At 41.6% G+C, this 12,774-nt stretch overlaps 1 protein-coding gene across 1 annotated transcript in view; it reads right to left on the reverse strand.

Moving 5' to 3' along the window:
- SMC3 (structural maintenance of chromosomes 3) overlaps positions 1-12,774 on the reverse strand; it is a 95,606-nt gene that overhangs the window by 20,647 nt on the left and 62,185 nt on the right. Inside the window, exons 17-23 of the mRNA XM_073595899.1 lie at positions 12,584-12,725; positions 9,646-9,796; positions 8,660-8,812; positions 6,498-6,649; positions 5,072-5,230; positions 4,850-4,957; positions 4,618-4,726 (exon numbers count right to left, since the gene is read on the reverse strand). Of these exons, the coding sequence (XP_073452000.1) occupies positions 4,618-4,726; positions 4,850-4,957; positions 5,072-5,230; positions 6,498-6,649; positions 8,660-8,812; positions 9,646-9,796; positions 12,584-12,725 (974 nt within the window). The remainder of the gene's footprint in view (positions 1-4,617; positions 4,727-4,849; positions 4,958-5,071; positions 5,231-6,497; positions 6,650-8,659; positions 8,813-9,645; positions 9,797-12,583; positions 12,726-12,774) is intronic.

Below are 12,774 nucleotides of genomic sequence, written 5' to 3' on the forward strand. Positions count from 1 at the left end.
GCTTACTGTTCTATATTAGAGGGAACTAGAAAAGAAAAATCACTGTTATTTCTACTGCAGGAGGGGAGGATCAGGGAGCAGACAGGCAAGAGGAGGAGAGGGGAGGAGAACAGAGGGAGACACAGACAGAGGAGAGTAGGCCGAGGCTGACAGAGGCACGTAAACGGACGTCGGTGTCAGGGCTTAGCAGCCCTGATTATCGTAATCCGTTTACAGGAGGGTATAGCCAGGCAGGATCTGCCAGGTGTTACAGGCGGCGAAACACTGTGCTGTATAACATGCTTTAAAGAAACAGGATCAATATTTTCTTTGGATTAATGAACACTTTAAAACAAACAAGAAAAGATACAGATACATGCCAGTGACAGTCACCCACAGTCTACACATTACAAGCAGAATGATTCACAAACTTAGAGCACACACACATATATATATATATATATATATATATATATATATATATATATATATATATATATATATATATATACACACATATACACACACACATACATACATACATACCATACATACACCCAAAAGTTCAAATGCGGCTGGTGTATTGTTCAGACAGACCTGTTTAGTTTAGGCTAGGTATAGCGCATAACACACTGGAGGCTGTGTATATTTCCTGTGGCTTCATTCAAATGCAAATTCAAATACTTTTTTCCCCTCACTGTATATCACAGGGAGCCAAAGGAAATATACACAGCCCCCAGTGTGTTATGCACTATACCTAGCCTAAACTAAACAGGTCTGTCTGGACAAAGCACAAGCTGCATCTGAACAAGTTCTCGTGTGGTGTCCAGCCATGGTGCACATAACCTTTCAAAAACTTACACAAGCATCCCCTGTGTTGGTACACATATTTTTCAAAAATAAGGGTATGCCCCATGTGCATTGCTCACATTTGGTATGAAGGAGGGTCAGGTGATTTCCAAAGCAGAAGTAGTATTTTGTGGGCTTAGAAGACAGCACGCTACTCTTGTGGGCTCCTCTGGTATAAGATCACTTAATATACCTAAACAGGCAATATTTAGGATCTAATCGGGACAGAGGATTGGAATACCCCATTAAGGGTACCCAAAAACAGCTGTACAATAACGGTGTAATTTAAAATCGAGAAAACACATATACTACTTTATTTCACCAAAATGAAATTCAATGTCATGTTCCAATTAAAATATGAGCTCTGGTTGTACGATAAAATACATATTCACAAAATAGCGATATTCTCATAGTGGAGTAGAACATTACATAACAGAATGTCAACCACATTAGTAGTCCAAAGCGTTTCGACCCGTACAGTCATGGTCTTCCTCAGGGGGATTATTGGCTCTGAAGAAATAGCCAAAAAAACCTCAGGATTCAAAACATTTCACAGTGCACAAACATCTATGTACACAACAATAGTATGTTTACCGCTAGAAGGTGGAATTTGGAAATAAAATGGCACAACCAGAAGTTTAAAAGCAATTAAGTGGTCCAAAAGGCTCTATGGTAAGTCCCCGTCTCCCCAGAAAGAAGTCCAGCCCATGCTTTTGACAACTTGGAGAAAACGACAGGCGCCACCTGCAGCGTGTTTCCCAAATAGTAAAAATAAATTAATGAATAAAATATGATCAAATTTTAAGCAACTTTGACAGAATAACAGAATGCCAGATTGGTTATTTTTATATGTAGTATTTTTACACCTGTACTTTGTAATTTTTTTTTACATTGTATGTATATGTGTATTTTAAAGTGTTATTGTAAGTGTGTGACAGGTGTTGAATGTGCATATATCGTGTGGAAAAATACCTTGTATTTTATGAGATTGTTTAGAATGATATATCTGTATGTGTATGTGAAAAAGTTATGTATGTGTGAAAGAAATATTGAGTGTGCATGTGTTATGTGGGGAAGTGACCCCAACAGAAAAGAGTGTGTGTGAATAGATGGTGTACATGGTGTTGGTTCAAGAGTGAGACAGAATATGAGTGACCAATAAACTACCCAAACAACCAGTGAAAAATGGAAAATAATAATTGTGATCCTTGAAGATCCTTGGCCGGCTTACACATTCCTGATTGAGGTGGAGATTGGAACAAAATATTGCTCCAACATGAGCAGAGATGTATCTTCATATTACAGGCCACTACCTTTCCAGGCCTGAATGAGTCCATCTCTTATGCACCATTCTTGAAAGGGTTCACACATAAATTAGAGTAAAGAATATTAAACATACAAACAGCTTTTGTAAAGTAAAGAAAAAATATTTTTGAATATTTGCTGGCATTATATCATACACAAGACTATACATATGGATTAGGAAACGTATTATATTTATTGAAGTCCTTTGAATGTCATGTTTTGTTTGTACATTTTCAATTTATTATGTGGTTACAGATTTTGGATCGTTCTGGGGCCCTTCCTGCGCCTCCCTCGATGTTCTCTGGTTTTTTTTGGCTTCCTGGCACGGTAGGGGGATGTGGATTCTTTTAGCAATTTCTCCTTCTGATATGCTGCAACGGGATGGCCGAGAAACCATTTCTGCCACCAGATAGAGCATTCCCGTGCCAGCGGCGCGAGTAGCGGTCAGGCGCGCATGCGCGAACCAGTGCCTGGCATGCGCGCTACGTTGTGATGGCACGTGCTTGCAACGGCAGAGGTCGGGGTCTAGGCCTTCCGGGATGCAGAGGGAGTCACGCGATGCCAGTTCCATAGCGACCAGGACGCCCACCCAACCCCAGATCGCACCTGCAGCTGGCACATGGATCTTCTTGATTATAGGAGGTAGTATATAAGAGCCAAGCTGCATGAAGATCATAAGACAATTCCATGCACACCATCAATACGGATGGTCACAACATATTTATGGTGCAATGCAAGTACAGATTTCAATAATACCAGAATAACTAGTCCTTTGTTCCTTGCCTGACATAAGTTCGGACAAAAGCACAATTACTGCAATATATTGGATTCAAAGAGGATTTGTCTTGACTCTTTGGCTCTTTTTTGCACTCTGCAGTTGGGCATCATTTAACGCATGGCTCATACTAATCACATCCTTGATGAAGGTAAATGCGGTTATTTTTTTCTTTTTCATCTTTTTTTGTTTGCATAGTTTTTTCATCACTCCTGCTAGTGTAAGCGGGCCATCTTCAAGGATCACAATTAATATTTTCCAATTTTCACTGGCTGGTTGGGTAGTTTTATTGGTCACTCAGACATATTCTGTCTCACGCCTTGAACCAACACCATGTACACCTTTCTATTCATACACATATTCTTTTCTGTTGGGGTCACTTCCCCACATAACACATGCACACTCAATATTTCTTTCACACATACATAACATTTTCACATACAGATGTATAATACTAAACAATCTCATAAAATACAAGGTATTTTTTCCACACAATATATGCACATTCAACACCTTTCACACACTTACAATAACACTTTAAAATACACATATACATGCAACGTAAAACAATTTTACAAAGTATAGCTATATAAATATAAATACTACATATAAAAATCTTATAACCAATCTGGCATTCTGTTATTCTGTCAGGGTTGTTTAGAATTTGATATTTTATTCATTAATCTATTGTTAATATTTGGAAAACACGCTGCAGGTGCTGTCTGTCCTTTCCCCCAAGGTGTCTTTCCCCCAAGGTGTCAAAAGTGTGACTTCTTGCAAGCCCCTTTGGGCTGGACTTCTTTCTGGGGAGATGGGGACGGACCATGGAGCCTTCTGGACCATTTAATTGCTTTTAAACTTCTGTTTGTACCATCTTATTTCCAAACTCCACCTTCTAGCGGTAAACATACTATTGTCGTGTACATAGATGTTTGTGCACTGTGAAATGTTTTGAATGCTGAGTTTTTTAAAATATTTCTTCAGACAATAATCCCCCTGAGGAAGACCAAAACTGTACGGGCCGAAATGCGTTGGATACTAATGTTGTTGACATTCTATAATGTAATGTTCTGCTCCATTATGTGAATATCACTATTTTGTGGAATATGTATTGTATCCTACAACCAGAGCTCATATTTTAATTGGAACATGACATTGAATTTAATCTTGTTAAAATAAAGACGTTTTTAATCAGTTACCGTCTTTTGATCCATTTAACTTTGCTGCTTAAAAACCCCTTGGAGGAACCATCCCATTTTATAAATGGTGCAATTTAGGGCATATCCAGAGAAGGTGGATGATATCAGCCCTGTCCCGTTTACATGTATAACCCAAGGGGTCAGCAAGTATGCCCAATTTATGCAGTTTAGCAGGTGTCAGATGGGATCTCAGTACTATGTATAACTGGGATAGTTTTTGTGACGAGATTAAGGAGCTAGTTACCACCGCCTGCAATGCATCTCCCCACTGATCACCAGGCAGGGATCCCATTTCTCTCTAGTCTTGTTGGGATAGCTATCAAAATAGTATCTCAGTAACATATTGCAGCAATGAGAAATAAGACCTTTAGCATGTTCTACAATTACCATTTCTAGTTGTTCCCTGATGGACAAATAGTCTTCACTTTTTAAGTTCAGGTCCGCTTTGGGAACTACAATGCAGTTAAAAAATGCAATGGCAATTTATAAAAATATGAAATTCATTGTCACCTTCTGATCGTGCCACCGTTTCCTTGATACGTTTGTTGATGTTCTCCAGCTCAGATGTGGTCGCAGTAAGTACTGTCCCCCCCTCTGTTTCTCTTAGCTCATTCAGTTCCTAGACCATATAAAACAGAGATCATACATTTAAAACTAAAATAAAAAGACACTCAGTCCCATCCATGTTTCAAAAAGCTGGTTCTAAAAAAACAAGCTGGCTGAAACCCAAAGTTGTGTTCACCTGCTCTACTTGGTCCAGCCTCTTCCGCAAATTCTCATTCAGGTACGTCTCTACTCTAGTGATTGTGCCCTCCAGCTTGATTCTTTCATTCAGGAGTTGTCGATTGTCCTAAGAAATAAAACATGTTAATTAACTCCTTTGAACTTCTGTTAATTAATAAAAGCAGCCCAATGCAGAAACTGCAGAACTTGCCATCATGCCATATATTTAAAGGTTACTTACCTGCTGCAACTGTCGGATTTCATCGTTCAGGGCATCTACCCTCCTTTGGTCTTCCAGACTTAGCTGTGATAACAGGTCTGTCCCCAGCTCTGCTTTAAGAGAATCCCGAGTTGACTCCATGGCATGTAAACTGGCCTCCAAGCTTTGCAAGCTGCGTTGCTGTAAAACAACAAGATTGTAGAGGAACATTAAGATTGGTATAAACCAGGGGTTTTCCACCTATGGTCTCAGCTGCCTTTAATGTGGCTTACAAACTAAAGGTTAGGGAACTAATCATATTTTCAAGTGACGGTGAACTAGCTTAAAACTGCTTTTTGTTTTAGCTTTTAAATCCACCCTATAGGAGTTCCTTTAAAATCCTAGACCCAGCTGTCAGAGCGTCTATTCTCCACTGAAGTTCTGGAATATAACCCTTGCATTCAACTCTCAAAGAGGAACTAAATACAGTAAAACCTTGGACTGCGCGTATAATTCTTTCCGGAAACATGCTTGTAATCCAAAGCACTTGTATATCAAAGAGAATTACCCCATAAGAAATAATGGAAACTCAAATGATTCGTTCCACAACCATTTATTCATAAGTCCTTCAGTTTATAGTCCATATAAAAAGATTATAGCAATGTGACCAGGTTTTGTAACCATAAAATGTCCATCCACAAATGGCCGCCTTCACAACAGTATTAGAAGCAAAATCCAGCAGGAGCTACAGGAGTATAAAAGAGAAGAGAGGCGCCTCTAAGTGTAGCAATATGTTGCTAAATGTTGTACTTCATTAAATGTAACCATATTGCTACACTTAGAGGCGCTTCTCTTCTCTATTATACCCAGTTGTGACATGACGCTACTTGTATATCAAGACATCGCTTGTATATCAAGTCAAAATTTATTTAAAAATTTTGCTTGTCTTGCAAAACGCTCTCAAACCAAGTTACTCTCAAACCAAGGTTTTACCGTATATAAAAAAAAACATGAATAGGTAGGATTTTATTGCAGAAAAGACATGCACCGTCTCTTCTATAATAAAAGTACACTTAATTGCCCGTTTGCAATCCTCTGCAGAATGTACATTGAGCTGACCATGTGTCGGAGTGACGTCATCCCATGCCAGCTAATCAAAGGCTGAACACCAGCACCCGAAAGCACCAGGGGAGAGGATAATGGTGCGGGACCTGGTGGTTTCAGACCATTGGAACTAAAAGGTAGATATTTGTGCCTTTAGTTTCGCTTTAATCTTTACACATCATAGAGGCATGTACAGTAGACAGCCTGATAAAAAGATTAAAACAAACTCAGGTTCCTACAAGCAACACAGTGCATCTGCTAACATGCCCAGGCTGACTTTAAGAAACAAAAACATCAAAATCATTAACAAAAAATGTTGCTTTAATAAAAATTTTAAAAACACCAAAAAAAAACTGAAGCTCACCTTTGGCATGAAAGTCTTTTCAGACTGCAGACGCTTCTCCTTCAGCATCTTCATTTCTGATAATATACTGTCTCGTGAGGCTTTAAACTTCCTCTGCTGTGTCTCAATCTGTTGCATCTGGTTCATCAGCTGGTCAATTTCATTATTAATCCCTGCACAACACTAAGGAACATACACACCACAGTAGAACATGTTTAACCCTTTCACACCGACCGCCTCCTGGCCCTTTAAGAATTCTGAAAGCCGGGAGGCAGGCATTCGGGTCATGTGACCGCTGATTGGCTGTCACATGATCAGAAAGCTACCAATCACAAGCATGCACTGGGAGCTTACAGATCTCCATGCGTGCTCTCGGCACGGTAAGTGGTTTACACAGGGCCGCATAAATGCGGCCGCTCAGTGTTAAAGTGGTTGTTAAGCCACTTTCACATCTTCATACCATCCCCTCTGTGTTCTAATCCTGTGTGCCCCCGTGTGAGTCATAAAAAAAAAAAAAAAGAAAGCCTGCTATACCTCATTTCAGAGCTCTTCTCAGCGATCACATGATCGGCTGGCTTTCTTCTCTCCCCGCCTGATAGATGCAGCGGGTGGGGCAGAGAGTCCCCTGCTGACATCACTCGGGAGGGAAGAGGCGATAGAGAGAGCCAGCTGATCATGTGTACACTGAGAAGAGCTGTGAAATGAGGTATAACCAACTTTTTTCTTTTTAATCACTCACACAGGGGCACACAGGATTAGAACACAGAGGGGATGGTATGAAGATGTGAAAGTTATTTGAGCAGCAGGAGTTGAGGGGGCAGATACTGTCACAAGCTGGATAAAAAAAGAATGGATTGCTGCATACCAAGGTAGTGATGAATCTCTTTATTGTAAACTCCGTAACATGAACACCACCACAGGACAGGCAGGCGTGTTTCACACAGCGACACTGCGCTTATTCATGAAAGCGCATTGTCGCATTGTGAAACGCGCCTACCTGTACCAGTTAGTCTGTCCTGTGGTGTTATTCATGTTACGGATTTTACAATAAAGAGATTCATCACTACCTCTGTGTGCAGCCATCCATTCTTTTTCTATCCAAATTGCACGGCCGGTGAGTCGAGGCTAGCACCCCTGGGAGGAGTCCATTCCCCAGTTTACCAGGTTCCACCACTCACCTGGAGCGGCATTTTCTTTTCCTATTACCGTCACAAGCTGACAGAAAGAGAGGGGAAGGGAAAGTGAGCACAGAGGAGACAGATTGCAGGTTGCGGATGACGGAGGCACGTACGGATGACTCTGGTGTCAGAGCTTGGCAGCCCTGATATATCGGAGTCAGTGTACGGGGGGGAGGGTATAGCCAGGCAGGATCAGCCAGGTATTACAGGGCACCAAATGACACAGCACAAGCACTGTGCTGTATAAAGTGCTTTAAAGGAACAGGATTTTTTTTGGGGGGGGGGGGTTAACAAAACACTTTAAAGACCATGCATATATGCGTACAGCCAGCATGAAGAGGTTAAAGAGAAAAAAAAAAAATCAAAGAAGACAAAAAGGGCCCTTTTACATGAAGTTCTTGGGGTCTTTTCCTCTAACTAAAACCATTTAACCAGCATCTCTGAAGGTTTCCCTAAATACTGCTTGGGTTGAGGTTAAAGAGCAACTATCACTTTGCACTTGCAGTATGGTTAAAGTTACCATCTTCCTAGATACCTCTCCAGGGTTCTTACGCCACTCATTTCTCACTTGCAGCCACCACCAAAATACCTGGTCACTTCATCCCATATATAATGCGATACTGCTTATGTATAGGAATTGGCTGCTAGCCATATATACTGCATTATGGGAGATGGGGGATATATTTCTTACTCGGAAGCACTGGGTATTTTTTTTCTTGCACCAGAGGAAGGAGCATCAGGTATCAGCTAGAGAGGGGCATCTTTACAAAGACACCGCAACTTTGCCTTGAGTGGATAAAAGTATCAGTTCATCTTAAACTCTGCATTACAGAGAAGAAGAGGCCCTCCAGCCAAGTACATCTGCGTTCGATGTGATTTTGAGAAGCACAAAAAACAATTTGGTTACATCTAAAAGCAGATGCAAGCACTGTAGGGTGCCTCTTATGAAATTGTGTGAACTTTTAATTTTATTTTTTTATTACAATACCACATTTAAAAGGATACTTTCAATGTTTCTGCGTAGGTTCTCATTTAGCTTTGCCTCCAGTGCATGCAGTTCATCCTCTACTTTCCGCACATCTTTCTGCAGCTCCAGACGAGACTTCCTGGTGTCATAGTAACCACCAGTCAGTGCACCCCGATGGCTGACCTGGTCACCTGTAACAAGAAAATAATTTCAATAAGCGGTCTCTTTTGTGGAGTTCATTGAAGGAATAATTGCCTCAGGGAAATATGACTTCCCTATAAAAGATTCTCTCTAAGACTCTAATGGCTGTGCATCCTCACATTGCCTTTGTTCTCCAGCCTCTCCGACTGCCTGTAGTGTAAGCTTCAAGACCTGGGTCTTACACAGGGCTGAGGACTATCTCCCCACCCTATGTGAAAAAAAAATGGATGTACGAACAGCCAGTGCAAGGGTTTTACCATGACAGGAATGGGAGGCACACACATGTTCCCATTTACTTAGAAGCACCAGGTACTTATTTCTCTTGGCGTTTGGCCTAAAATTGAGTGTCTGTGTGGGAGAGGTAAGGTAGGTGTGCTGGTGGTGAGCTGCTGCTAAAGTGAACCTTTTGCTTAAGGCCAAAAGCACAGGGTCACATTAACACCTACGAGAGATACAGAGCTGAAAAGATCACCGAGGTTTGCTAGCACAGCAACAGCAACCTAATTAAAAAATTAACCCTAATACGTGGATTACGAAGTGTGATGTGATACACTGTCTCTGATGAGGCTTTTTTTGCTCCCAGCAACAGCTGTTCTATAAAAGAAAACAGAAATACGATCGTCTAATCCTATCGAGCAGCGTCCAGAATTCATATTTATGTAGGCCGCCATCCAAGAACACATTAGGTCTAAAAAGTTACAGTTTAACATGCTAAACTGCTTCACTCAAAGTCAATGGGGTAATACACAAATAATGCCTCTGACAAAGAAGTAAAATGCATGGGAAATGACAGGAACACAAAATGTACTACGGTGAACCTTACCCTCCAGGGTGATACAATCCATAGTGAATGCCCTGGCCAGCTGTGTGGACACCTCCATACTTCGGCAAATAAGCGTCCTCCCAAACACATGCTTAAAAGCTTTATCGAATCGGTTAATGTACCGTAGCTTACTGATCATAGGAATGGCATCCTGACAAGAAAGACATACAAATTAAAATACTGAGCATTTTACCTCTAGAACACAATTCCAAATAGATGCTGCATCGAAATGGAGTCTAAGTGAACATAAAGTGTAAAGTCTTTTGGATACAGTGGGGAAGGGTCTGAAACAGTTTTTTTGTGGTGTGGGGACTTTATTGGGAAGATTTCCTCAAATTTCCTACCCTAGTGATGAAGTTGTCACTGCAGGCCTTGGGCACCAATAATAACCTCAGAGACGTACTCATCTACCTACTCTAAATTACATAGGCAAGGTTCAGCACTATCGAGAAATAGGCAGGCAAGGTTCAGCACTATCGAGAAATAGGCAGGCAAGGTTCAACAGCATCAGGGAAGAGGCAGGCAAGGTTCAGCAGCATCAGGGAAGAGGCAGGCAAGGTTCAGCAGCATCAGGGAAGAGGCAGGCAAGGTTCAGCAGCATCAGGGAAGAGGCAGGCAAGGTTCAGCAGCATCAGGGAAGAGGCAGGCAAGGTTCAGCAGCATCAGGGAAGAGGCAGGCAAGGTTCAGCAGCATCAGGGAAGAGGCAGGCAAGGTTCAGCAGCATCAGGGAAGAGGCAGGCAAGGTTCAGCAGCATCAGGGAAGAGGCAGGCAAGGTTCAGCAGCATCAGGGAAGAGGCAGGCATGGTTTGATCACATTAAGCAAGAGATGAGCGAGGTTTGACACAATCAAAGAAGAGGCAAACAAGGCCTGGTTTAGTTGTGAAGTGCAAAATATTTGCCTGCCAAAATGGCCAGAGAGTTATGGCCATGAAAAAAAGGTTTCAGAGTCTACTGCAGCATGTGCAGGCACTTCTAGGTGGATTCTCAGGAGAAGAAACAAGAGGCAATCACTGTGCAAAAGAAAGCAGAATCTGCATATGTATAAAATAAAATATAAATTATGGCTGTATGTGTATCTATAAATTACATATACAATGAGCAGAATTTATCAAAACGGGGGGAGCAGCTTTGCATGGCAACCAATCAGCTGCTATCTTACATTTTCAAAGCTTAAAAGGGGTTGTAAAGGTTCATGTTTTTTCACCTTAATGCATTAAGGTGAAAAAACACCTGTCAGTGACCGGCCCCCCAGTTTTACTTACCTGACCCCTCGAACTTGACCCACGGGGACGCGCTGTCTCTCTGCCTGGGGTTCTCGGTTATTGATTGGATAGATTGATAGCAGCGCAGCCATTGGCTCCCGCTGCTGTCAATCAAATCCAACAACACAAGTGGCGGGGGCCGAGTCCTGCATTTGGCCTCCATGGAGGCCGAATGCTGGACTCTGGAGCACACCCGCAAGGTAACCCCCTCGGGGAATCGTTTCTCTGAGGGGGTTATCAGATGTGGGGAGGAGCCGCGAGAGCCAAGGGACCCCAGAAGACCAGGTTCGGGTCCACTCTGTGCAAAACGAGCTGCACAGTGGAGGCAAGTATATGTTTGTTATTTTTTTTTTAAAGAAAATTTTTATCTTTACAAATCACTTTAACTGAAAAAGCTGAAGATAGAAGCTGATTGGTTGCCATGCATAGCTACTGCAGATTGCCTGCTCGAGTTTTGATCAATTCCCCTCAATGTTTTTACAGCATTAACATACACTAAAGCCTAGTACACACTAACAGTTTTCTTTTTTTTTTTTATTCAACCCAGTGGGCTGAACGAAAAAATAAAACTGAAGCGCTCAGGAGGAACCACTGTACTAACAATCCTGTTAGTACATCGATCTATCTGCGTTGAGCTATTGTGTTCTGACAGGGGGACAGCCCCCTTACCAGAACACATGTGTACGGCCCTCAAGGTTATTTATATTAACAATTTCAGCCTCGGAAGGATTTACCCCCTTAATGACCAGGCCATTTTTAGCGATACAGCACTGTGTCGCTTTGACAATTGCGCGGTCGTGCAGCGTTGTACCCAAACCTTTTTTTCCCCACAAATAGAGCTTTCTTTTGGTGGTATTTGAAAAAATATATAAAAAACAAAAATGTATTCATCAGTTTAAGCCAATATGTATTCTTCTACAAATTTTTGGAAAAAAAAAAAAAATCCCAATAAGCTTATATTGATTGGTTTGCGCAAAAGTTACATTATATACAAAATAGGGGATAGATTTATGGACTTTTTTTTTTTTTTTTTTTTTTTTAATGTTTTTACTATTAATGGCAGCGATCTGCGATTTTTTGGGGGACAACGGCATTGCGGCGGACAAATCTGATCCCAAGTGACACTTTTTGGGGACCAGTGACATTATTACAGTGAGCAGTGCTAAATAACATGCACTGATCAATGTATAAATTACACTGGTAAAAAGGGGTTAACACTAGGGGGCAATCAAGGGGTTAACTGTGTTCCCTGGGTGTGTTCTAACTGTGTGGGGGCTGGGCTCACTGGGACAACACAGAGATCTCTGTTCCTGATCACTAGGAACAGCAGATCTCCATGTTGTCCCCTGTCAGAATGGGAACCTGCCTTGTTTACTTAGGCACATCCCTGTACTGCCTCTCTGTACCGTGATCGCGGGTGGCCGCAGTATCTATTGCATGAAGCGGCGTACAGGTACGTTGTTTTGGGCAATAGAGTGGACCTCCCGCAGTATATGCACTGTGGGCTGGTCAGCAAATGGTTAATCTAATTGAACTCACACAAATCTAAATTCCCTTTATCCTGCATGTCTCTCACTATGCAGCACCCAAACTCATGAAACTCATGATGCATAAAAACAGGGAAAAATAAAGGACTATGGTCTTTTTTTCTTAGTCAGGCCAACAATGACTCACATTGGTCTCTGGGTAGGCCGTATCTCTAACATCCAACTTGTTGAGTGGAAGGAAGGTAACCTCTCCAGGAAGATTCATCTTGTTAAACTCCATTAAGATCTTGGTGCTGACCTCATCTGAATCGACAATATGATAGAACAACCTGAGGGAGAGAACAGTTAAAACATTCTGGTGTTCATGACCTGTGTGTA

This window comes from Aquarana catesbeiana, linkage group LG08, assembly GCF_042186555.1.
Source record: "Aquarana catesbeiana isolate 2022-GZ linkage group LG08, ASM4218655v1, whole genome shotgun sequence".
NCBI classification, from domain to species: domain Eukaryota; kingdom Metazoa; phylum Chordata; class Amphibia; order Anura; family Ranidae; genus Aquarana; species Aquarana catesbeiana.